We start from the raw sequence: 26569 nt of genomic DNA on the forward strand, positions 1-26569 counted from the left end.
TAATTCAGATTTGATGATTTTCTACATTTTGGGACTAATATGTTAGTAAAGAAAAGGATACCAAACATGTGTTTGATAAACTTTTTTGGTAGTATAAAAATGCAAAATCAACAGTATTCACACAACCAAAATATAAATCTATAAAAAAAAGAAAATTTCCATTTTTTTTTCCCCTTTTTTATGTTTACATATGTAACAAAGGTATTACTTTGCCTTTGCCTAGTGATCTGTTAAGGGTGAGCTCTATCTCTTGCTCAGTGAGAGCTGGGATAGTGATAGCCCCATCATAGATGGATGGATGTATGGATGGTATTACTTTGCTAATATTTTTCTAGTACAGAAATCTAAATTTTATTTCTTGTTAACATGCTAGAGTTAAAGGTTTTGTTTTTTCTTTTTTGTCAATGTTAATTTAATCTTTGTTTATTCAGTTTTACAGAGAAAATTTGTTAAATAACAGCAACATAAACATAACATGTTACCATCTTTTTTTAAGTTATTAATCACATTGTGAACGAGAAATGACCAAGCTTCTTTCCAAAAGCTACTAGAACATAGACAATAAATTAAAACAGAAAGTTTTATGTGTGTAAGTAAAACTGAGTTTTTGATATATAGCATGAGAAAAGAATTCATTTAAAGAAAAAGGGTTTAAAGATTTGGATTGTCACATGACTGTTCCTGCTAATTATGTTTGACAAAATTAATGAATAAATTAATAAGTAAAATTAATAAGTAAATATAAAGTCTGAAATACATTTTAAAGTGACCAAACCAGCTAATTCAAGACCATTAATACTGTTTGTAAGTGGATGTAGTATGTTTTCAGGTAATGATGAATTAAGGGGCAACACTGCAGGTAGCAGGATAAAAGTCCTACTAAATGACAACACCTATAAACATCTCCAGTAAAACCGCTTTTTCTGCATTAAATTTGTAGATTTGTCATTAGAAATTTAAATGATGTAAACACAGTCTTCATTGTACATTATGAACAAAGAAGCGCAGCAAGCCATCATTACTTCACAAACTTTGTAAGTAGTATGTGATTATTGTTATTTGTGTTCTTACTTTGTATTAGACTATAATTATTTCCTTTCTGGGTATTTTCATTGACAACATGTTTTTTGAAAAGTTAAAAAGGAACAAAGGGAAACTTTCACAGATGGTGAGCTGTTGTGTTTTTTCTGCTTATATCAGAAAACGATAAAACTGCTTTGTGTTTCAGTGTTTAAAAACAGCTAAAAATAAAAACACAACAGTAACCCTTTTAAAGCCAAAAACCATGTAACATGTTTTATTTGGCTGTGCTGAATAAAATAACTTATTTTTTTCTACATGTTTCGTCTGCAAACACAGTGAAAATGTGTCGGGCCTTAACGGGTTAAATATCCACTGGGTGGAGCTCCAGCTGGAGATCCAATCAAATCATTTTGCTTACACTTCTTCCCGCCTCCTGATTAGCATTCAGTGCAACAAGTGTAACTAGTGACAGTTTGAGAAGGGTCTGACTGCAGCCGGGGCTTCCCTCAAAGCCACAACAAACCACGCCCCCTACAAACCACGCCCCTTAAAGGCGGCATAAACAATCGAAGATTACTAAAGGCAGAGGAAGCGGAAGAAAAAGGTGGCATAAACAATCGAAGATTATAGACGCGATGTCAATGCCCGTTCAGGTGAGACACATTTATATTATTTTGAAATGAAATGGCTATATCAAAATAACAGTGTCAATTAAATAGTACATTCGCCAACCAACCGCAGCTGCCAGAGAATAGTGATATGTGTGTTGATGACGGTCGAAGTGCTTTTTACAGTTATTTTTATTTATTTTAAAAATTAAATGTGTAAAGCATGGGTAGGCAACTCTAGTCCTCGAGGGCTGACATCCTGCAGGTGTTCAGAATTTCTCTGCTGCAACACAGCTGACTCTGATCAATGGGTGATTAGCAGCGCTTGGTGACAAGCTCTGCACAAGGTGGGTTACAACAGTGAAACTCCTATGCCGACCCTCAATGACTGAAGTTGCTTACCCCTGGTATAAAGTAAGGAAGTAGGCCTATGAGTTTTTTAAAATGGTATTTTATTCTCCTATAGACAAACAACACAACATTTCAGGATGGCACTTGCCCGGAGCTCGTTAAATTGGGAGTGGACACTTTTCAGTGTCCAATGTGCCAAAAGGTTGGGCCATACCATGCACTTGTTCCACATTTACAAGGCCACCAGATTTCTGTGGTTAAATATGGAGGTATGTTCAACCAGAATGTTTATTGCTAGCTGGAATCAGTGGTACTCAACTGTACATATTTCTGATGAAAGCATCTTTTCATAAAAAAAGTTATTACTTCACTGTATGATGCTGTTTTGTAAACATCAACAGGTAGGGAATGGGTGCCTCAGGTTGGTCAGGGAGATGGCAAATATCCAGGTTGGTTTAAAAAATCTCTGATATTTAATACTGACCAAGATCAAGTGAGTAGATGAAAAGGGAATTTCTAGACTTGCATCCATTACTTGGATGTATTCATAAGTGATACTGAGTCATATGCTTGACCATTTTCTAATATTTAACACTCTTGGTTTACTTTCAATCGACAGGGAAGGGATGTTTTTGTTGCTGACCTGTACGTCACCCCAACATGGCTCGATCCTGGAAACACTGATCCCCTGCTCCATTTCCCAGTAATTAAACAATCTAAATTTTCATTTTGTAAAAAGTCTTTGCTGGTCCTAAAATACTATGCATCAAGGCAAATGTAATGCAAGGATAATTCAAACAATTAGCTAAGTGTCAGTACAATCAGAATTTTTTTTAAACAGAAAGATGCTGACCAGAAAGATGCCCTAATCATCCCCCTTTGGATTCCAGGGCATTTTCTTCTGAGTGTAAGGACATTATACCATTTCAGATACCGTATACTGGACACATTTTTATGATTGCCATACAATACCAACAGAATATGTGAAGACAAGTAATTTTTGAATTTGCTGTGGCTTTTTGGTTACTGTGCAAACTGTATATTTTCTATAGGTAATGAGGCCACTCCAGAAAGAAATCTTCTTTCTGGATTCGCTGTACTTCAGAAGAGCTAATGGTTTCTCTAGTCAGGCCTACAGGGAGCTGTTGAGGTTTTTCGGTGTTGTCTGTTCTGGCGGTCACGTTACCCTGACCTGCCACTGTTTTGAAAACATTCCAAACATAAGTTCATTGTAAACACGGAAAGTTTTCTGTAAGATCAGACAAGATTTGTTTCTAGAGAGCTGAAATGGGCTCAAATTGACAATTTGTCAGTGAAATCAAAAGAAAAAGGGTTATAAACAAATCCTCCTCCATGAACTTGAAATGTTCTTATTTGCATGGTCCCGTTCTTGGACATGTTCCCCGTTCTGTGGATTACAGATTTTGATACTGTTCATATGTTATGTATCAGTTTTTTTTTCTCTCCCCAACAGAATCATAGCAGTGTATACTTTTTATGTTTTACATTGCTCTGTTTTTTGTTACTCAGAGGTCTTGCACAGCAGATTGTTGCGGGAGCCTGGACAGAGAAGACTGCCCTGGATTTGAAGGTATTTCCTGCAATATCACTGACAAATAGATTTGTAAATAATTATGCTATATTGTTAACTGTAACTGTCTGTTACACAGGATGTTCCTAAGCAGACACATGGCAATGACTGTGGTGTCTTCATGATAATGGTGAGCGTAATGTCATAAAGTAATTGTCAGGTAACCCTTATGTCTTTATATGTATTTATTTCTATAATTTGTCATCACTACAGTATGCCTGGTACTTTGCCATGGATGCCTGCTTTGACTTCGGTGTTGTAAGTATCCTATGAAATTGAAAAATTATAACTAATTTTTTAAAAATTTTACCTATACAAAAAATCAACTGTGGTAGTAACACTATCTGGTCTTCATTAGGATGACATGTGTCTCCTTAGAAGATGGTGGTGCATTGTTCTCTTGGAGAACTTTGGGCTGGAAGGGTATGGTTCAGGGCTTCCTCAAAGATAATTCGATTTTTAATTAAATTATTAAAAACCCTTTATGATAACACTTGTCTCTTTTTATTCTGTGTCATGGAAATCTGTTAATTGCAGGTATGGAAGGAAGTTTGCTCATTTTACAGATGAAGGAAAGGCAACTCTTCGTGACAATGTACCACCTGTATTCAGGATCACACGCAAAAGAAAACTTGAAAGCCCCATGGTCAGTGAGGACCTTATACAGTATCCATCACTCCAGCCTGTTTGAAAATAGATCACCACTCAAACAACTATTAAATGAACATTTATAGCACACAATGTCTGTTGTTGATGGTACTGTTATTATATGGTTGCATTCATTCTAGTGACATCTGACACACACTTCATATGCTATTGATGCACCAGTTTAGCTAAGCTATACTATTAATGGACATTAAGTTACTGAGTGATTTTGAAACATCAGTTGTCCTGAAGAACACATTTATATTTTGCCTTGAGCTTTACCCATGTTTTTTGGTTGATCTCTTTTCAGAATAGAAAACTGTATATTTTGTCAAAAAACAATTTGTGATTGGTGCATAATTTTAATTGCAAAGCATCAATCCCCTCTGGATCCCCATAAAAGCGACGCAATTATTATTCACTTTCTGCAGAATCCACAGCACACTGACCCTGAAATTGATCACATGTACTGTAAGAGGCCTTACAGTTTTCCATCAAGAGAGCAGGTTCAAGTGAGTGAAGATCGGTGCATGACAACAACATAGTGTTTACAGCTGTGCACTAAGTCACGTGTTTTGCATGTCTTGATTAAGGACAATAATGACAGCAGTGACCAACGCCAGGATGTGTTCACCACAACCAGAGATGCTGGGATCCTGAGTGAGGACATGTCAACAGGCTAGTGGTAAGGACATGCAAACGATCAAGAAACCGAATGATTGTTTGCACTTGGTCCTCTAGTTGTGCCCAGTGACGGCTCTGTGTGGACAGCTCCCATAGAATAGCATGGTGTTTTCTCACCCCAGGTCTCTGTGGTCAGCCATGTTACAGTATTGGGGTGGGGGTGGATACGTATGTGTATTGTGCTACTGCATGTGTGTATGTACTGTACATAGGGTGTGGAGGGCAGGGGTGTATTTTTTAATATGTAAATCACTTTTTTTCATCTAATTTTAGGAACGAGCTCAGCAAGCTGAACAGAAGCGAATCCTTGCCAGTGAGCTTCTGTTAACATTTATCACTCAGGATGAATGCCTCCGACAACACCTCCAAGTGAGCTTAAAAATTCATTTTGATTCATACTCTTTAATTCAGTCAATATGACGAATGATCAAAGTGAACCTCTTTCGGTTAGCCTAGTGTTTATTTATTTGAGGAACCTCCCAAAAATGTTTATTATATTTACAGGCAGTCATCGCAGGAAAACTCACACCGTCCTGGGCATCAAAGGGAAGAGTGAGAATTTTCCTCGAGAAAGAAGACCAGCTTGACAGAGTGATGAGCTTCTTGGCCAGTCTGTTGGAAGCACAGGGAACCAAATGTCATGATCAAGTGGCATTTGTTATGGACGTGCTTCTGCCAGAGGTACATTTTTTTTAGAATTGATCATGTTAACATGTTTTGTATGTATTACTATTGTAAGTCTTTTAAACTTAAGTTGTATATCTTAAACATGCCAGACTGATTTACAGTCTAAATGAAAGATGTCCTTTTTGTTCTCATGACACAGGCAACACTCCATGCTATTGCTGGTGTACATGCTGTTTCCCTGCACAGGGCCACAGAAATCTATGAATGTGGACTGCAATATGACTACAGGTATACTACAAACATGAGGAGTGTGCTAATACTTACATGTATTTGGACATTTATTATGAAAACCTCTCTGTGTGAATTTTCTGTGATTATTTCTTTCATTTTGTCTCATCAGTGAGAAACAGCTGTTTGCACATTATGCATCAAAAAACATGAGCAAGGAGGCAGAGCAGAAAATGCTGACATACAAAGAACAACTCCAAAGAGCACTCGAGTCCAAGGACTTTGTGCAGATGCTTTAGCTGTTGCCAATAAAACACTAAACTGTTGTTGGTTTCATTTGTTTCATATTTTTTAAAACTTTTAAACATTCTGTTTTAAGGTACATATTTTAAATATTTGTGAAGAGCTATTTATTTCACTAGTCTAAATTTATATAATTAAGAAATATTGTTTCAAAGGGCCAGCATTCTTTTCAGTTAAGCCGTAAGATCTTTTATTTTATTTATGAACTGTACAAATGGGACATGTTATGGCAGGCGGTGTAAGAGAGAGAGATTGCCATATATGGTACAGTATTACAGAAGCACTGAAAAAGAAAAGTAACTTCAGTCAAAAATAAGATACATCCATCATTATTTAAAGACTGGTTTAGAAATCTTTCCTGCTCTTAATGTGATTTATATGGGTTTCATGTGCTTCATTTCTTGCAGAAAGTGTTCATAATTGGGATTGGCGGATTACCACTTCTTTCTTGTGAAATTGGCCCAAAAGCAAAAACAGTTGACTTAGATGAATAACTTAAATAGCTAACCTCTTTGCCTGTTTATTTATATATATATATGTATATGTATATATATATATATATATATATATATATATATATATATATGTATATGTATATGTGTGTGTGCGTTGGTGTATTTACTTGGTATTTTATATCTGGTGGTGAATGAAGTCAGTGGTGTAGATGAAGAGGAGAGGAGCCAGAGCCAGAACTGTCCCTTAAGAAGTCCCCGTGCTGCAGAACACAGTGTCAGAAGCGCAATCCCTTGACCTCACACACAGACCTGTTGGTCAGGAAGTCCTGGCACACCATGATCCAGCTTATCCTTCAGGAGTTCTGTCTGGATGGTGTTGAAAGCACTGGAGAAATCATAGAACATGATTCTCACAGTGCTTCAAGGCCTCTCCAGGTAGGATGTCTGCAGAGGGAAGATGACAACATCCTCAACTCCAATGTTTGGCTGGTAAGCTAACTGTAGAGGATCTGCTGAGGGTCGTACCACAGAATGCAGAGGATGGAGCACCAGCCTCTCCAGTCTTTGCCAGGTGAGGTGTCGGGGCCACAGGTCAATAGTGACTCTGTGGGGTGGGATGACCTGGGCACTGGATGTTTTCCACATCTGTGGCACCCTGTGCTGCTGATAGTTTAATGGGTAATTTTTCAATTTCATAATCCCTTTTTAGTATAATAAATCATTATCTTTCAGTGATATTTATGGCATGTGATATAGTAGACCAAGCTGTGACACGGCTCTTGGAAAACTGCTGGAGTAAACAACCTATTTAAATCTAAATAACTGCTACTAATTATTATTATTAGAAATATTAATTTTAGTTCATAATAACCTTCTGCACATTTGCCTCTTTTTTATCAATTGTTTCAAGCCCATTGTTTGCACTGGAAGGCATTTAATGTGGTGAATCAACAGTTAATGCTCCTGGTATGGTTTTATTTCCCATCTGTTTGCTTTCGGCATGCTTTGGAACTCCACAGCCACCGTAGCGGCTTGTGGGCGTGGTTTGTAGTGGGCGTGGTTTGTAGTGGGCGTGGTTTGTAGCGGCTGCGGGCTGCAGTCAGGTATTATTGCCCCATGAACGTCTGAATAACTTCGTCCCGTGGGCCGAGCGTCGTTATCATGTTGTTGATTGATCCCAATCAAGAGTACGCCGTTTTTTAGGTATGGTATTAAATGTATGTTAAGTATAAATAAAGTAGTTGTTTCAAGTTTAATAACTGTTTTCTGAAAACAATGACATTTTGATCGCTACTCTGCTCAGGCAAATGCTGGACGACACATATGCGATGAACCAATCAGCTTGCAACATTAAGACAATTGGCCAATGGCAGAGGGCCGTACCAGGATCTCAAAGTGTTAGCGGCGAAGTTTTAATATAAAAAATAATTCGTTTTATTAACTTAATTTTGTGTCAAATTGAAGGGTGAAGTGTGGAATAATCAGGTAATTAATAATGTCTGTATAAGATAATGATGAATCCTCGGATCCCTTCTACAGATAATTTCAGCAGCTAAAAATTGCCATGCCAAGACAAAGTTGGACTCTGCCGGGAACAGAGTTGCACTTAGGATGATAGTTTCTTAAAAAAAAAATTCAACTTGACGTGTATATTATGTAATGATTAATAATCCGCTCAAATGGAGGTTTACAAGCATCTAGAGTGTATCTTGATCTGCCTGGTAACCTTTCAAGTGATTAGTCACATCTATTTATAGTGGTTGCATTTCAAGTAATGTCACATTGTTTTTGCCAATCCATATATGTATACCTCAGTTATCATGTATGGATCCAGTTCAATCGAACTTTATTTCAAAACCACTTTGACAACAGAAAATAATTGATACAAAGTGCTGTGCAATACACAATATTCTGAATAAAATTAATAAAATACTAAAAGACCAAACTTAAACATAAAATCATAAAGGTGACTTAGGAGGTGTGGAATGCCTATGCGAAACACATATAGCTTTCTTTATCTAGTACGTTAACTTGATAAATGTGTCACTGCAAAATGTGTAGTTTCCAGATGTTGTTTAGAAGTCAACTAACTGGAAGCAATATTACGCCAATGAAAGTGTTGTTAAAATTATGTATATGAAAGGAAAAACATGTCTCAAACGTTTTGAGGATTATTACAGTGGTTCTCAACAAAAATTTTGTAACAACATTATAAAAGATTGATTACATTGCTCTGATTTATTTTAATCCTTTTCGGTCCAGCGGTGGGTGGCATCTGACAGCAGAAAAGCTTTATTTTTGCACAAGTTTAAGAGAACAAGAAAAGTTCAAAACAATAAATGTCTACTTCAGCTTTTAGGGTACAAACCAAGGCAGTCATATTTTTCAGTGTTGTAGTTCATACACAAGAAGAAACAGCAGCTTTCCTGTCCATGCAGAACACTACAAAGTTCAGTTCAAATGCTTCACGAACAAACTGGCTTCGAAGTAAAGCTTCAATAGACACAATAAAGAATTACCTAAATATTAAGGTATTACATCTAGAAGGTATATAATATCAAAACTGAGATATAGCCTACAAGACATGTACAATCTGTTTTAATTAGTTATCTTTTTTCATAACTGAATTAATGCATGCTTAACAAATGTTTTAATACATTTTCCTCACGTTTAAGAAATTAAACAGAGAATTTAAAATGTTGCTATAAAACAGCAGTTCAGCACATTAAAGTTCGTTTGCTCGCAATACATGTCAGCCACGTTAAGATATTTTCTTAAATAGGTCTATTGAATGGACAGATGAAATGCTTAGTGATCTTAATTCGGGGATATTTATAATATATATAGCAGACTGTGTTGTAAACGCTGCCTATCATCAGGAGAAGTATGATCTCTTGCTCGCAAAAGGTAGAGGTACTGCGTCACTGAAAAGACAGCTCTGGTAGCTACATTTCTTTGAGTGATTTATAGTAGAATGGTGACATCTACTGACATATTCTTGTTACTACCCAGCAAAGGCAAGGCAAGGCAAGCCAAGTTTATTTGTATAGCACATTTTCAGGTTAAAGACAATTCAGTGTTTTACCTAAAACATTAAAGCATAAAAGAAGAATTACAGTAAAATCATTTAAACACAAAATCATTCAAAACATTAAATGCGAGAAGTTAAAAGATACTGTGCAGATTTAATTCATACATACATGAGAAAAGAGACGTTTTTAACCTGGACTTAAAAGTTTCTACATTTGGTGAGACTTTAATCTCTACTGGCAGTTTGTTCCACTTGTTTACAGCATAACAGCTAAAAGCTGCTTCTCCATGTTTGGTCTGGACTCTGGTCTGGACTAATTGACCTGAGTCTTTGGATCTAAGAGCTCTGGCAGGTTTATATTCTCTGAACACATCACAGATGGATTCTGGGCCTAAACCGTTCTGGGATTTATAAACAATCAGAAGAGCTTTAAAATCTATTCTATGACTGACTGGAAGCCAGTGTAAAGACTTTAAAACTGGTGTGATGTGTTCAGATCTCTTAGTCCTGGTTAAAACTCTAGCAGCAGCATCTGGATGAGCTGAAGATGTTTAATGCTCTTTTTAGGAATTCCTGTTAGAAGGCCACTACAGTAATGAATGAATGCATGGATGACTTTCTACTACTATAGAATACTACTATTTTAGAGCATAGGCTCTAAAATAGTAGTTTCATCGGACAGCCTGCCTAATTAACGGCATGAAGTCATTTTTTATTTCCCCGTCTAATACATGTGTTAGTCAGTGGACTCAGGCTAACTACAGAGAAAGATGTTGAAATCCAGAAAATGAACACCTTAAAAAGGCGACTGTGTGCATGAGATAATGGGACAGCACATATGGATAAAGTCACTTCAGCTTTTTTTAACAGCTGAACCTGAGATCTGCACAACCACACATATTCACCTAAAGTGCTATCTACTGGATAATTAGAATATTGTGGGGGAATTTGAAGTAAGAGTATTTTAATCGCAAAGTAGCAGTTTCAAGTAGAAATGGAATTGGGGGGATTCTGATTGGTTCAACGCGTAGGAGCGTCCAGCATTTGCCTGAGCAGAGTAACGATTAAAACGTCACTCTTTTGTTTTCATAAATCGATTATTAAACTTGAAGAAACAACAACTTTATTTATACTTCCAGGCGTTCATGGGGAGGCGACGTTATCCAGGCGTTCATGGGGAGGCGACGTTATCCAGGCGTTCATGGGGGGCGACGTTATCCAGGCGTTCATGGGGGGCGACGTTATCCAGGCGTTCATGGGGGGGCGACGTTATCCAGGCGTTCATGGGGGGCGACGTTATCCAGGCGTTCATGGGGGGCGACGTTATCCAGGCGTTCATGGGGGGGCGACGTTATCCAGGCGTTGGTGTGTGCAAACAGAATTTGACACGTATTTTTGAGGTATTCCGCCGCTACGTCGCCGCCACCAGACGTCCATTTTTTGACGTCGCCGCTACGTCACCGCCCATTTGGCGTTAGCAATCTAGCAAAAACCCATTGAAATTTCAGACGTCCAGGTGGCGACGTGAGGGTAGGATGTGACACGTCAGTCTCCTTAGGCAGGGAATCAGTGTCAGCTTTCACTCGCCATAGGTATAAAGATAGCTAGAACGCCACAGCGGTAGGTTCGTGTGCGTGTTCGTCCCCGCTGATTTGCGGCGTGCGCCCTGGTTCGGTATGTGAATGATTTAAGGTTGCTGTAGAATGTGTATGGACTAGCATGCTAAATTGTAGGGATGGGTTGACGATGCCTTAAGGAGTGTATTGACACATTACACAAACTATGTTGACACTGTATTGACACTGTGTTGGCAAATCAATAGTGACCTCTGCTGTAGATTTAAAATCATTGCAGGTAAACAAAATGAAAAGATGGAAAATCTTGCATGCTGTCAACCCAACGTTAGCCTGTGAAATAATATTTCATCTTCATTCAATTGCTAGTCTTTTAATTAAAATATGACCTCATCCTTGTTAACCAAAGTGTTCAATCATATGAAATAACACACTAAAAATGGATTCATTCATACATTTTTATTGAGAATCAAAAGTTTCTGAAGTGTCTTTGCTCCAAGGCGGTTTCTCCTCTTGGACACCAGTTCCCCTGCCTTAGAAAATACTCGTTCACAGGGAACAGATGAAGACGGTGTGCATAAATATTTAAGTGCCAGTTGATAAAGGTGTGGATATGTTTTCTGGTTATTTTTCCAATACTGCAACAGGTCTTGTGTTCTGGGTGTGTTGCTTTCTGCCAAGTAGCGTTGGACTTCAACTATGGAATCTGCTGTTGTATTCGATGTCCTCCGGCTCTCCTCAACTTCCATATCCAGAGGTTTCCAGAGATTGTGTCATAAGAAATATGTTTGGAAAAATTCTGTCATGTGGTAATACACTTATGATAAACCACAGAAATATACATATAAACACACAACAAATGTGTTGTCATACCTGAACTGGGTTCTGATCCATGTGAAGAGCTCGGTTCTTCTGCTGGGTCAGGCTCATGGCTCCTCATTTCAGCAGCACACTCCGACTTCAGCCTCTTAACAGCTTCCGTTGCTCTTTGTGGACTAAAGAAGCCAACTGTTTTAAACCTGGGGTCCAACAGTGTTGCCAGTGTCATCACACTGAGTGATTCCATGTTGCAGATGGACTCAGTTAGCCGCCTTCTCAGATTTGCACCCAGTTCTTGAGCAGCTGGTTTTGTTAATGCTGAGGCTTGACGTTGAAGCTCAATGTGGATCATTCTCATCAGTGGAATAACCTTTGACCCCGAGACTCTTTTTTCCTCAGAGAGTTCTCTTGTGGCTTGGTCAAAAGGAGAGAGCACCCTGAGCATCTCTTCAATGACTTCAAATTCTTCAGGAGTCAGTGGAGTAATAATTTTTTAATGTGGCCAGTGACACCCAGACCGCCTCCTTCTGCTCAGGCATTCTTTCCAGCATGTGGTAGGTGCTGTTCCATCGTGTTGGCACCTCATTTGTTAATTTATGGATTGGTGTTCCCAGCTGTTGCTGCATTTGAGTGAGCTTTTCTTTGGCCGTGGTGCTTGTACGAAAGTATGTGACAATTTGCCGTGTTTTGTTGCATGTTTCTGTTTGTGTTGTAATTTGATCACATGATTTTTTCACAATTAAATTGATAGTATGGGCAATACAAATAGTTTGCCGTATTTGTAGTATTCGAGCACATGAAATCATGTTTGGTGCTGCATCAGTGACAAGACACCTGACCTTGCTCGCTATGCCCCACTCCTCCATAAGGGTCCTTTTAACCATGGCCATGTTTTCTGCAGTGTGTTTCTGTGGAAAATGCTGCACTCCTAAGACTGATGTACGGAAATCATGGCTGTCTTTGTCCACATAGTGGCAAGTAACAGCAAGATATGCCTCCATATTAATCGAGGTCCACATGTCAGCTGTTAAAGTAACAGCAACGGCGCTCTGGAGGTCCTTTTTTGTTTTCTCCTTTTCCTCCTCATATTTCTGGTCCACCAAGTCGTTGACGGTCTAGAAATAACCATACAAATATTGTAATACCTTATGAATACATACATGGTTGTCTGTGCATTTATCTATCGACAGTACTCACTAATTAATTCAACCATACATTTCTTACACATACCGTCCTGCTTGGTAGAACATATGAGGGTGCAACAAGCTGCATGAGCGCCCTGAATCCCTCATTTTCTACGAGGGTGAGTGGCTGACAGTCTTTGATGATCATGTTGATCACAGCCTCATCCAATGCTTGCTGGTTAGGAACTGCAAGCCAAAAAGAACTATTTGGTTTAAAGCTTGTTAAAGGACTGTAATTTCACATATAATATTACAGTCATGCAAAGCCTTTTGTGTGTAATAAAGTATTTTTGAAAATTCAAAGTTTGTGAGAATTTCATCATACCTGGGGTACTCACAGCAGGAGTGTCTGCCAACTCTTCATTGTCATGCCGAGCTCTATAATGCCTCAGCATTGATGACGTGCTCTTGTTGATGTATGACAATTCTGTTGAGCAGAGCTGACACTTCACCTGCAATAAAACAAAAAGTTAATTTACCAGAAAACAAATCAAACCTCTTACTAGAAAAGAGTAGAAACATTGAATTAAAAACTACCAGTAAACAATGCCCAAAGGAGGTAAAGATTTACCTTATTTGGTGTCAAAAGATCAAAATGATTCCAGACTTGAGACAATTTTCTTGAACGATCCATGAGTGGAAGCAAAGCAAAGCAAATCAAACACTCCAACAGGCACCGCAACACCGCAATCTCCATTCAACAAACACACAACATGTTGATACAGTTTGTTTCCTTATTAACACAATTTGGCGCGGCACATCCAAATGATACACTTCCTGTATCGGTCACGTGATTTTTTGTTAAAGCAATACACGCACCAATACGGGGTTTCAGACTTGTGCACTCGGCACAGTGCTGAAGCACCAGTGTCGTTAGTCCCATCACTACTAAATTGCCTCCCTCCTTGTTGGCGTAGGTACCGTCTTAGGACCCAGGTGGTTAGCTGCCACATGAGCGGAAACCTCTGAATGACAGAAAGTACGTTGTCTTTTGCTTGTGTTTCACTGTGTTATTATTTGGAGTAATGGTTTCTTTTTCTGTTTTATAAAGACGGATGTACCAGGAGGGTCAGGTGTTGTTCTCTGCCTCCTGTCTTTTGATGAGAAGGTAACCGTGTGTTGTGGCAAGTTTTGTTTTGAACCCTTACTGGTTTGGACTGGAGTTGTATTTTTTTTTTTTTTTTTTTATACATCTTGTTAATAAATATTGTGATCCTGAGGGGATAAGTTGCCTCCGCCCATCTTTTACTACCAGGTTCCTCACCTGTACATCTAGGGGCTTAATTAAGATGACTGCCTAGGAACGCTGATAGTTTTCCTGGTTTATTGAACTTATGGCCCAGTCACACAAGTAAGCATTTTTGTCACAACAAATAACTAGCTAGACCAAATAGGCTTTATCAAGTTAACTAGTAAACATTTTAACATCTAGTTGACAAGTAAGCACTTATGCCTTTACTTGTTAACTAGTGGGCATTGTCATGCTCACTAGTTAACTATCCCAGGAAATTATAAGTTAGTAGTTAACAAGTAAACAAATTTTTTTTCTTGACCTGTGCACATGTTAGAGTTTTTGTATCTCACTAGTTAACAAGTATGGCATACTGTTAGCAGAATCTAATTATTGCGCAGTGTTCAACGTGATGAAAAAACACAGTACTCCGTCAGGCGCATGAGTTAGAGTGGAAGCCCACACCTGTGGGCACACCCTGTTTTATTGATTGTTGCACGTGTGGAGGATTCTCTCATTAGCCATGTCATAAACCAAATACAGGGGCATCATTCATGATGTCAAACAAACAAGGTAAAACAAAATGAGAACATATTTCTTAACATTTCTAACACCCCCACTTGTTCACATTTTACAAAGTTCATATGTAAACACAAAAATAGGCTTTCACACTGTTTACATACCAAACAGATAAGTTTCAAAAGTCATTAACTTCAGCTTAGTGGCTGGTTTAGTTAGGATGTCTGCTACCATTTCACTGGTTGGGCAGTACTCCAAGTACATATCATCTTTTAACATAGATCGTACAAAGTGATATTTAATGTCAACATGTTTACAACGTTGTCTTTGTACAGGGTTTTTCGCTAAAGCTATTGTGCCCTGGTTGTCTTCATAGATAATACACCTCAAAATAGGTGTATTATCTATGAAGCAGCTGTTTTAAGTGTAGGCATTCTTGCATAGTAGCAGCTAAAACCATATATTCAGCCTCGCAGGTGGATAGTGCCACTGTAGGCTGTTTCCTAGTCTTCCATGACACTAAAGGTCCGTTAGTGTTCAAACTAATGCAGTAACCTGTAGTGCTCTTTCGATCACTAATATCAGCAGCCCAATTAGCATCACTGTAAGCATAGATCAAATTCTCATCTTTGTGCTTTTTGAAATATAGTTCTTTGTTTTGAGTTCCTTTTAAGTATCTCAATACGTGCTTCACAGTCACCCACTGTTCAGTACTTGGTCTAGTGAAGTACTGAGACAGTTTACCAACTACAAAACTTAAGTCAGGCCTCATACAGGTTGCTATGTAGATTAAACTACCAACTGCCTCTCTGTATATCTTTACATCCTCGATCACATCAGCATCATTACTGTAGTCAAGTTTCTGTTCACAAGGGGTAACTCTGGACTTACAGTTTGACATGTCGAATCCTTCCAATAGTTTCTGTACATATTTACCTTGTGACATTTTAACACAATCAATAGACTGTTCAAAGTCAATACCAAGAAAATGTGTCAGTTTGCCTAAATCTTTCATTCTGAACTTGGACTTCAACATTTCTTTTACATGTTTCAAGACATTATCATCACTGGCAGCAATAATCAAATCATCAACCCATATAATTATGTGCACTTTTTCTTGGTCAGTATTCCTACTATAGACACAATGATCAGCTGGATTTTGTACAAATTGCATTTCACATAAATAATCATGTAACATTTTGTTCCAGTTGCGTCCAGACTGTTTTAGGCCATACAAGGATTTTTCTAGTTTGCACACTAGTTTATTACCATCCTTTGATGCAACTTCATAACCTTCAGGTTGTTCGATATAGATCTCACACTCGATTGGTGCATGTAAATAGGCTGTCTTTACGTCCATCTGGTGGATAACTAGGTTATCTTGTGCTGCTTTCTGGGCAAACACCCTGATACTGGTCATGCTAGCTGTAGGAGAGAAAGTGTCATCGTAGTTTACACCTTTCCTTTGACTAAATCCCCTAGCTACATATTACGCTTTGTACTTATCTTATCCATCAGTGTTCCTTTTCAGTGCGTACATCCATTTTCCCCCCACTACATCTTTGCCCTTAGGAAGAGTGGTTAGGGTAAAAGTTGCATTATTTTTTAATGATTGCATTTCTTCATCCATAGCATCAACCCATTGTTTTGCATTTATTGAGGATATTGCTTCTGAGTATGTTTGCGGAACGTTGCATAACAGTTTGTAACAGTAGTCAATGTTAGTACTCTCCTCCTCAAAACCATATCACAATAATAATCAGGCCTTTTTCACTCTCTGTCAGGATAGCGTCTCTCGGCAGCTTTGTGTCCTTCATTTTCAACTGTTCCTTCATTTTCTATTTTCACTGTTTCAGTATTATGTTCGTCTACCTCATTCTTTGTGAACACTTCCTGGCTTTCTGCTGTCTGTGGGTTACCTGAGCGGCTTATTACAGATTTCCTTTCGTTTTGAAGCTCAAACCTATCTTCCTCTGTATCTTGCACGTCTTCATTCTTCCTGAATGCGAACTCAACAAGTCTGTGTTTTTGTACTTTCCCGGTGCTGGGGTAGTACACCATGTATGCGGGACTATTTTTATCGTAACCAACAAAAATGCCCTTCTCACATCTAGGATCCAGCTTTCCTTTATGTTGTTTTTAAGCATAGCACACTTGTCCAAACTTCTGCATTCTGGCCATATTTGGCCGCCTGCCTGTTAACATGTAGTAAGGTGTCTGTTTGGTGCAGTTAGTAAAACACATATTCCTCACCACAGCAGCTGTTTGAACAGCATAGGTCCACAACATCTTTGGCAGCTCGCTCTCTATGAGCATACACCTGGCCATCTCAAAAAGAGTTCTCCAGTTGCGCTCGGCTGTACCATTTTGGTGTGGGGAATATGGGGCAGACGTCTCATGCCTAATGCCTTTCCTGCACATTAATGCTTGGTACTCACTGCATGTGTACTCTGTGCCATTGTCAGATCTCATGCATTTTATCTTACCATAAGGAGCCATATCTGCAATGAACTTTTCAGTAGCTCGTACAGTGTCACTCTTGTATTTCAAGAAATATACAAAGATAACACTAGAACAGTCCTCGGTAAAAGACAGTGCATACCTGTGACCCTCTCTGGATACCGGATCTATAGGACCGGCTAAGTCTGTGTGCACCATATCTAGAGGGGCTTTAGCTCTCAAATCTGGCCCTCTGTTCCTGGTTTCAGTAAACTTCCCCTGAGTGCATATTTCACAATGTGGTACAGGTTTATCATCGTTCTCAATGTCCATTCCATCTACAACATTCCTTAATTTCATTACATCTGCATAACTGCAATGTCCAAGTATTTCATGCCAACTCTGCAAATCACGGCTTTTCATACACTGGTCACTGCAGTGCTTTTGTGATGTATGTAGATAATATAGCTTGTTGTGTACATGTATGGGGAATTTCGTACCGTCTCTATGAAGCAGAATATTGTTCTTCTCCCTGAAGATCACAGTGGCTCCGTTTGAAGTGGCAGCTTTCACAGAAAAGATATCTTGGGGGTACGTTGGGATGTACAAGGCGCCTCTTAACGTTGTCCGGTGGCTTCCTCCCCCCGCTGTTGATTAGCCACACCCCTGCGTCACCTCTGCGCTTGGCGACTCCATTGCACCTGGAGCCATCAGCCAGCTCCACGCAGTGCGTCCCAGCTTGGAAACTGCTGTCAAACTTCTTGAACTTCGCGATGTCCGTAATAATGTGTTGCACCTGCGTCCACCATCAGACCCTTCCTCTGGATACCTCGCCCCGGTATCTCCGCGTCGCTTATCCGGAATGCGTACTCCTTGGTCCCAGTGTCCTCTGCTACTTTCCGTGCTCTATCACGCTGCTTGCTTCGCCTGCAGTTTGCACTGCTGTGTGTGTTGCTTTTGATGTGATGGCACCACTGTTTGCGCGAACAGGATCTGGCTATGTGACCTGCACCACCGCATTTATAACACACAATGTCCGAATTATCAGTGTGTTTTGCTCCTGCGGGCGCACGCTTTGTGCCAAACTCCACGGTTGCCTTCATAACATTGTCCTCAGATGCAGTTGCACGCATGTTCTCCACATCTTCATAACTCCGGAGCTTTGTCTTAAACTCAGCAAATGTCATTTTATCTTCAATTTGGGAAACATGTATGGCAAATGGTTTAAATGTCTCTGGCAACCCTTTCAAAATCATTGCTATTAAAAGTCCGTCACTGAGCGTTTCCCCTGCGTTTCTCAAGGCTGTAATCGCAGTCTCTGCTCTGATGATGTATTCAGTGACATTCTCCATAGGCGATTTTTGCAGTGAAGTCAACTCTGTGTACAAGTTTATCACTCTGGGCTTTCCTTTGCCAGCATAGTACCCACGGAGAATCTTCAGAGCTGCGCGTCCGTCATCCGCCGTGTCACGCATCACAAGGGATAGGCTCTTGTCATCCAAAAACTGAATGAGCTCCGCGTAGGCCTCGGCGTTTTTCTCCTCGTCACTGTCTGTAACGGGTTCGTTTAAAATAATGTCTTTCAATCCTTGCAGACAAAGATGGCCCAAAAACTTTGTCTCCCACAGCTCGTAGTTCTTCTCGTCTCTATTGAAAACGAGCCTCGACCAGCGGCTGGCTGCCATTTCTCTGTCCTTTCTCCTCATTGTCTTCCTTTGTCTCGCTCCGTTCTCAGGTGCACGCGTTAAACGTTGCGGCATTCACCATACTCACTCGACGTATGCATCATGTTTCCTTCTGGGCCCATAACCTGTTAGCAGAATCTAATTATTGCGCAGTGTTCAACGTGATGAAAAAACACAGTACTCCGTCAGGCGCATGAGTTAGAGTGGGAGCCCACACCTGTGGGCACACCCTGTTTTATTGATTGTTGCACGTGTGGAGGATTCTCTCATTAGCCATGTCATAAACCAAATACAGGGGCATCATTCATGATGTCAAAACAAACAAGGTAAAACAAAATGAGAACATATTTCTTAACATTTCTCATCACATACAAAGTAAATAGTTCAGCTCATGGGGCCACTAGTGCATTAAAAAAGGCAACTAGTTTGTTTTTTTAAGGTGCTTGTTGAAAAATCGTTACTTGTCAGATTTTGAGTTCCACTAGTCTATTTACCCATAAAATGTGAGCACATGTTAACTAGTTTGTGCATAATGCAAACTAGTAAAAACTGATGTATGATATCAAGGATATGGAATAAATGCTCAAACGGCTTGCCATAGAAAGGCTTCAATATCCCCAGGACACCACTGTAGTACATACTACAGGCTGTGGGGGGTGCTAAAGAGTAACACTCCAAAGCTAGAGCAAAACAACGCATGCACAGATAAAGGCTCACTGCATGTTGCAGGAAGTTCCAATTGGAAGCAGAGAAGAGAAGATTGCTGAGGATTCACTGTGAGGCAAAAGAGAAACATTTCTTTGGACTAATGAAGAAGTCGAGCTTCTTCTTCAGAAAACACTGGACAGCAAAGCATACAAAACTTGAGGAAGGGTGAATAGGTTTGTCACATCCTCTAGTGGTGCGGCTTCGCTGTACGTATAGTACCACAGACGGTAGAGGACAAAACCTATCCACTTTGGTACCTGGCTTCAGACATGGTCGGTTTCATGGAAGCTAATCTCTTGCTTTGTGGTGATGAAAGGGTGGTTTGCCGAAATACTTTTGCGGTTTTGCTGCAATCTGGCATCGTGGGGGACTAAGTCAAGTCTTCAGCAAAGCAAATTTTTTCATCCTCGCAGACCTTTGCCGTCTTGGATCTTTTCCACATTCCATCCTGATGTAGGCGCTTTGTAATTCGAACGATCACCCGGCGGTTCTTGCCCTCTTCCTTTCTGCCTATCCGGTACACAGTATCCACAAAGTTCTCCACACCATCTGACCATTCTGGGGCAATTTTAGTGAGAATCTGAATCACGTCCTTCCTGATATCTTCACCTATATTTTCTTTCATTTCTTTGATCCTTAAGTTCCATCTTCAAGCATACCGGTCTCATTGTTTTGCTTTTTCTTTAAACTCGTCCAGTTCTTTCCGTATGGCAGAAGCTTCCTTTTTCAGTCTGTTGATTTTTCCTTTGCATTCTTGAACTTCAGCTGCATTAAATTCAATGGATTTGGCAAGACTATCTATCATCAAGGAGTTCTCACATATTTTGCTGTTCATGTCTGCCATCTTGGCATCTTGTTGATCAAACCGCATGTGCAGACCCAGAATAGCTCCCAGTATGTCGCCTGCTGTGGGGCTGGGTTTGGTTAACTTTGTGGGGTGTTTACCTTTGGAAGGTGTTGAGGGAGGCGACTCACTGAACTCCTTAAGAGTTCTTTTTTCACCTTTGCCACTTTCAAACTTCATCTCCGACAAGCAGTAGACGTGGTCATCTGCAGCTGAAGCCGACTTCCTGTCCAAATTGTTTCCTAGTTCAGTGTTTTGGTACCATTTTATCAACAGGAGCATTAACAGTGGGCCACTGCAGCGAGCAACAAGCACAGTTCTGTAGCTCAGTTATCTGTGACGAGGCATGTGCAGGCATGGATCTGGTCTGCACATGCCTGTTTTTTTTTTTTCTTTTTCTTTTATCAGAAATAAAACATAGAAGACAAACGGAATAAGGGGAAGAGGATGCTTGATATCAGAAGAAACTGTGCAAAGAATCAAAATTTTTCCATCCTTCTTAATGTAAGCTGGTCACATGTCCATACAAAGAAAGCACTGGTACAGGTAAGCCAAAAGGCTGTACATACTGGACATCGCTTGCATAAGAAGAATCCGCCTCCATGCATGTCACGTGGAAGAAACTGCTAGAAGGCTCAATGAGAATTTGAAAGTGTTGAAATCCTTCCCCACCTTTAAAAAATGTTAAAGGCTAAATTGATCAGTTTATATCTACTTTAATGATTATGGGCCTAAATTTATTTGATAATGGAAAGTTTTGTTTCTTTGTGTTTAATATATGTTGTAAGTAGGTATGTTGATGTTGTATGAGGAGGTTGTAACGTGTCATGCTTTATCTTTTTCTGAAACTGTTAGCTTGTAAAAGGAGGGTTAACTACAACCCTGTAAATTGAAACTTTCTGCTTTAAAAATTTCTAAAAACTTTGAGCAAAGAAGAAATGATAGGAATCATGAGTGTTGTCACAACTGCCTACAGACCAGTCTTCATCAGCTGAACCAATGTGTGGAAGTCTGCTGTCCGACAGTTTAGTAGATGGAGATTCATGAAAAGTACTGCTATGCTGTATGTGACCATGAAGACATCTATGGCCCCAGATGTGAATTCTTCTATTTGTCTGAACAGTCAGACCTGTAAATCTACAGAGATAGTGGAGCATTTGAAGGTTATGCATTTTTATAAGCCTTATAAATAAGTCTGCTTATAAATGTATTACATACTAACATACACTACCGTTCAAAAGTTTGGGATCACTTCCCTATTGAATCCCATGACAAAGTGACCCCAAACTTTTGAACAGTAGTGTATATTTAGCTATAGTTTGTTTTTTTTTTCATGCCAAACTGTATTCTTGCTTGCTAAGAGCCTGTTTATTGTATGTAGACCTTGAATTATAACTACAAGATTGTGTCTTTCTCCTGAAACTGCCAACATCTAAAATCTGATCTGTCTCTATTTCTCATTCGTATTACCACTAAATATGTGTAACATTTTAACAGGTTCTTCCACTCTTAAAGCAAGCTCCTATTATCAGGATCACTCTGGACATGCCGAAAGAACCCAGTGATGTTATGGCAGATGCTGCAGTCATCAAACCTAGCTACTCTGTCCTGGTGAGAAACAGAAGACCAAAAGAGGAGTTAATAGTGGTTAAATTCAGAGAGTTTCTCCATTAAGTCCAAGGTACTTGTATTTGCAATCAAACTTAAATTAAATATATTCTTTCCTGATAAGCCCTAAATTACCTTCTTAAAGTACCTGATACATGTACAAATGAACAAGCCGAGATAATTTATTTAAGTATGGGGTTCACAGGCTCAAAAATCATAAATGTATGTTTGTTTGCCTCTTGACCATTTAAAAATGTTTAACGTCCACCAAGATAATAACCAACTGTTTAACCCTTTCACTCTACAACAAGGGTGTTTTATGTGCTTAAGATTTAAAAAATTGATTTTAAATCTCTAGACCACACTGCTGTAAATCTAATTTGCATGTGCATTGCTAACCAGTAAAATAAGCTAACCGGCTGCAGGGAAAGCTACAACATAACAGATGAGCAGTTAAAAGCTGCATGCATGATCATTTTTTCTTGTTTTGTACTTTTATCTCTTATAGAGAAGGAGTTGGAGGAATATCTCAATTCTAGAAACCTCCCCGAAGCAGAAAAAGCTTTCATTCAAACATTGAATCCTGGACACATCATGGCCTTTGTAACTGGCATGGCAACGCTCCTGCTGTTGGATTTTATCCAGATCCAAAGCTGTCTTTTGTCCATGATGACACAAAACACATGGACAACAAAGATGCATATTTGTAAAAAGTGCCATACTTTTCCATGTCCTGATGCAACGGAAGAGCTGATACAATCAGCTGGCTGAGGGTTTGAAGTACTGAGGTAGGTTTAATTTTAAAGGCAACTTATTATGTATGTAAGCTGCATAATAAAGGGATATGTGAAATGTGTGATATTTTCAATATTATTAACAATTTAACAATAAATTAATTAACAATTCATTTATTAACAATTAACAATTAATTAACAATTAACAAAATACAAATGCACTTACACTACCGTTCAAAAGTTTGGGGTCACTTCCCTATTGAATCCCAAGACAAAGTGACCCCAAACTTTTGAACGGTAGTGTATACTTATGATACCAGTCAAAATTTTAGACACATACCTATTAAATAGGTATGGATGTCCATATCTATTTAACAAAACCCCTTCTCATTGCTCACACATGCTCAAATCAGATTTAAATGTGTGTAAACACAAAGATGCTGGCAGATGATGATGAATGATGAATTTGAGTACAACTTCTTAGTGGCTCTCATGAATGGAGCAGTCTTTAGTGCATCTAAGCACAAGCTTAGACACTATAACTGAAGTCATTTCAAATGCAGTGAGAGAAAACCCACATGCAGGGTATGCAAGACAGCACACAATAAATGTTTAAGTTAATGCAATGCTCACAGTTTTTATATTCATGTTTAATTTTACCAATGTTCAGTCTTTGCAGCACTAATTCACTTTAGTTGTATTTACAGTATTTGCTGAATGCACATTGCAACTTGACACTTTAATGTTGCATATTTACAGTTCAGTAATATTAGAGTAAAAGTGGGAACCCTGGTCCTCAAGGGCAACAGTCCTGCAGGTTTACAGTGGATGTTTCTATGCTCCACCACACCTGATTTGGATCAAATGAATTAAAGTTTATCATGTTCTGCACAGTGCCTCATTAATTTATACAACAGAGCACCAACAATTCTGTTGTCATCTGTTCCCATCTAATCGTCTGCCATCTGTGGAGTGCCATTTTCTATATGCATGTTGATGTACTGCATTTAACTAATTTTCCTTAAAGTAATCTTTATTTTGCTCATATATGATTTGCTCCATTATTTTACCTAGAACAGGTAACATACTAATAGTTCTACTATTTTTACCTGAAAATAATTATTTGTTATCCTTTAGTAAAGAAATAATTTGTGCTATTTTCCATTCAAAGGGACATACACGTGTTTTTAAACTTAAATTAATAATATGAGCAAGAAGCAGAGCAATCAGGTCGGCTACAAGTTTCAGTAACTTAATATCAAGGTCAGTCATATTGGCAGTGGTGCTGCCATGTCTATGTGCTCATGGCCACTAATACCAACACAATATGGTTTGCATTTTAGATAAAAAGTAAAACAAGGTAATAAAAGATTTCCTAGTAGCTTAAAGCTAACTAAGCTAAGCTTAAGACTTATTAGGCCAATAGTAAAAGATAAATAAATAAAAACATATACAGATACATAAAATTATGTAACTTTCTAATATAAAATATTATGTTTCTGACTTGTCTTGATGGCACATGGACATTTATTATGTACATTTCTGAATCAGTTATGTTTTTCTTATCATGACCCCAAGCATGGAGTATTTCATTATTTATCTGGCTGGTGTTTTCGCTTTGAAATATTTGCCAAAATTAAATTTCCAGCAGATATGTACCATTTTTTTTTTTTTTTTTTTTAATGCAGCATAAAACAGTATTTATCGCCTCAGCTCTGACTCCATGCCAACTATTTAGATCATTGCTCAACATTAACATGTGGCTGATACATGAAATATAATTCTAAAGCTTAAATGGTTTAAATCATCAACGTTTATGAAAGTATGATTTATTTTCACCATGTTACCTACACACAGTCCAACCATTGCAGGTAACAAAGGGGAAACTCTAGGATCAAACTGGAGAAGTGTACATTGAACCATTAGTGCCAGTCATGTGTTTTCATTGGGCATCTGTAGGGTGAGCTTCATTAAACAGTTGTACTATATCACCACCATTTTGCTTTGAAACTGCATCAAATTCCCCCAGATGAAGAGTTGATAAGATTCCTCCTTTACTATGTAAAGAATCTGGGGAAATATCTCACAGAGCCTGTAAACTAATAAATTATGTGCATTTTTAAAAAGCGATAAAGTTTGAAGTTTATTCAGACATCTTTTATATAATTTGACTCAATCAAATAATGTAATCTTGCTGGACCTGACTGGAGGAGACAGAAAAAGAAGGAAGACAGCAAAGAGAAGCAAAAAGAGGAAAGAGGAGACAAAAACACCACAGACAGAAGGCAATGACCCTTCAATCCACACCATCATCAGACAACAAACTGTTACACTTGTACATAAAACACCAGAAATTTTCCTACGGCTTTTACATAAAATCAGAGCTGCCAGTGGTTAAAAGTTTTTAAATAATAACCAAATCAAAAAGACATATCACAAACGTATCACAACACCAACCAGAAACAAACACACAGAAAACAAAAGAAAAATTATCGCTTAGTATATAAACCCACTGGACACCTCAGTAACTGTGTCAGCATGCTGAGGATGGGGCGTAGGGACTGATCAGTGATGAGGAGTGATGAGAGAAAAAACATGCATATGTGACCACGCCTCTACTGAGGCTGAGGCAGACCAGAGCAGCCCAGAGACCGGGGCCATCAGAATAGAAACCCCGTAGCACGAACCCAAGCTACCCCACCCCGAAGACTATCTCAGCCCCACCCAGAGGGTGGCAGTGGAGAGCCCCAGCAAGAGCCCCCCGCAGTCTTGGGGCACAGACCCCAGTGGGCCAAGATCGGCAGCCGCCGGCCCCGCCAGGGACCAGCCACCCAGGGCCTGCAGAGTCCTGACAGAACACCTGAGGGATGAATCAGAGTAAAACCAGTGCCTGATCTCACTAATGTAAATCTGAAAGAATTCCCATAAACAAACTCCTAAACTTTGTGGAAAACCTTACAGTCTTCACTGTTATCAGAAATAATGAGTTTTGTGTTTAAACGTGAAGCATCTCCAACACACACCTGTGTAGGATGAGGTCATAGTAAATAAACAAGCCTCCCATTTTTACAGTGAGGAGATTCTGATGATCATATAAGTAGAAACTGTGAACAATGTCAGTTTTAGTAAACCTGCGGTGAGGCTGAAGACAGCTGCAGTGTTAACTTTATGTCCTCATCCCTGAACAAACCAGTTTAATGACTGGAGCAGTAACAGTGCCAGTAAAAACAAGTGGTGGAATCTTCCCAACAAGACAAACGTTTTAGTTAAATGTAATGATGTTTGTTCCGGGAACAGTGTAATCTTTATTATAAATGACTTTATAAAGCAAAGCAAATACAAAACCAGTTTTCTCTACAGCATTAAAGATCATGTGCTCAGCAGTCTCTGGTTAAAGGTATGAACGAGGAAATGAACTGATGCTCGACTATAAACCAGTTTTAGAATAAATAAAATGAGTGGAAACAACATTTTACTGTCTCAGTATGGTTGTAGACGGGTCGTGTTCTCTGATCTCTTCCTGGTCTTTGCAGGACCCACTGCTGTCCTGATGGGGGAGTGGTCGTCTCCCTCCCTTCCTACACCTACACACAAACAGGTCTAAACAAATGCTGAGGAGGAGATAAGTATCTGTATCAAAGCTTTACTGTAATTCAGTAAAGAAAAAGAAACAAAAAT

General features: G+C 39.0%; 4 protein-coding genes across 9 annotated transcripts in view; 2 read left to right on the top strand and 2 right to left on the bottom strand.

The window, feature by feature from the left end:
- The window catches only part of LOC121640163 (CD276 antigen homolog), a 223305-nt gene that overhangs the window by 184333 nt on the left and 12403 nt on the right, over nt 1–26569 (top strand). The window lies entirely within an intron of this gene.
- Nucleotides 1–26569, bottom strand: part of LOC121640153 (CD276 antigen homolog) — a 167487-nt gene that overhangs the window by 77429 nt on the left and 63489 nt on the right. The window lies entirely within an intron of this gene.
- On the top strand, nt 1521–6083 carry LOC121640183 (PWWP domain-containing DNA repair factor 3A-like). Of its 5 annotated transcripts, XM_041985891.1 has the most exons (10): nt 1521–1676; nt 2098–2251; nt 2384–2431; nt 2602–2685; nt 3513–3573; nt 3653–3703; nt 3787–3831; nt 3932–3996; nt 4111–4219; nt 4650–4885. In XM_041985891.1, exons 3-10 carry the CDS (start codon nt 2391–2393, stop codon nt 4761–4763), a joined length of 570 nt encoding a protein of 189 aa, XP_041841825.1. In that variant the 5' UTR covers nt 1521–1676; nt 2098–2251; nt 2384–2390; the 3' UTR covers nt 4764–4885. The 5 variants fall into 5 exon arrangements, 4 of the variants coding, with proteins under 4 accessions (XP_041841825.1, XP_041841823.1, XP_041841827.1 ...); XM_041985889.1 differs by lacking the exons at nt 2384–2431; nt 2602–2685; nt 3513–3573; ... (3 more) ...; nt 4111–4219; nt 4650–4885 and adding exons at nt 5176–5271; nt 5407–5583; nt 5729–5817; nt 5930–6083 and having other exon boundaries at nt 1544–1676; XM_041985890.1 differs by lacking the exons at nt 1521–1676; nt 2384–2431; nt 2602–2685; ... (4 more) ...; nt 4111–4219; nt 4650–4885 and adding exons at nt 1872–1978; nt 5176–5271; nt 5407–5583; nt 5729–5817; nt 5930–6083.
- On the bottom strand, nt 11379–12420 carry LOC121640179 (zinc finger BED domain-containing protein 4-like). The gene is made up of 2 exons (XM_041985886.1): nt 11994–12420; nt 11379–11895 (listed from the first exon to the last, which is right to left on the bottom strand). Exons 1-2 carry the CDS (start codon nt 12382–12384, stop codon nt 11570–11572), a joined length of 717 nt encoding a protein of 238 aa, XP_041841820.1. The 5' UTR covers nt 12385–12420; the 3' UTR covers nt 11379–11569.

This window comes from Melanotaenia boesemani, chromosome 5, assembly GCF_017639745.1.
Source record: "Melanotaenia boesemani isolate fMelBoe1 chromosome 5, fMelBoe1.pri, whole genome shotgun sequence".
Lineage (NCBI taxonomy): Eukaryota > Metazoa > Chordata > Actinopteri > Atheriniformes > Melanotaeniidae > Melanotaenia > Melanotaenia boesemani.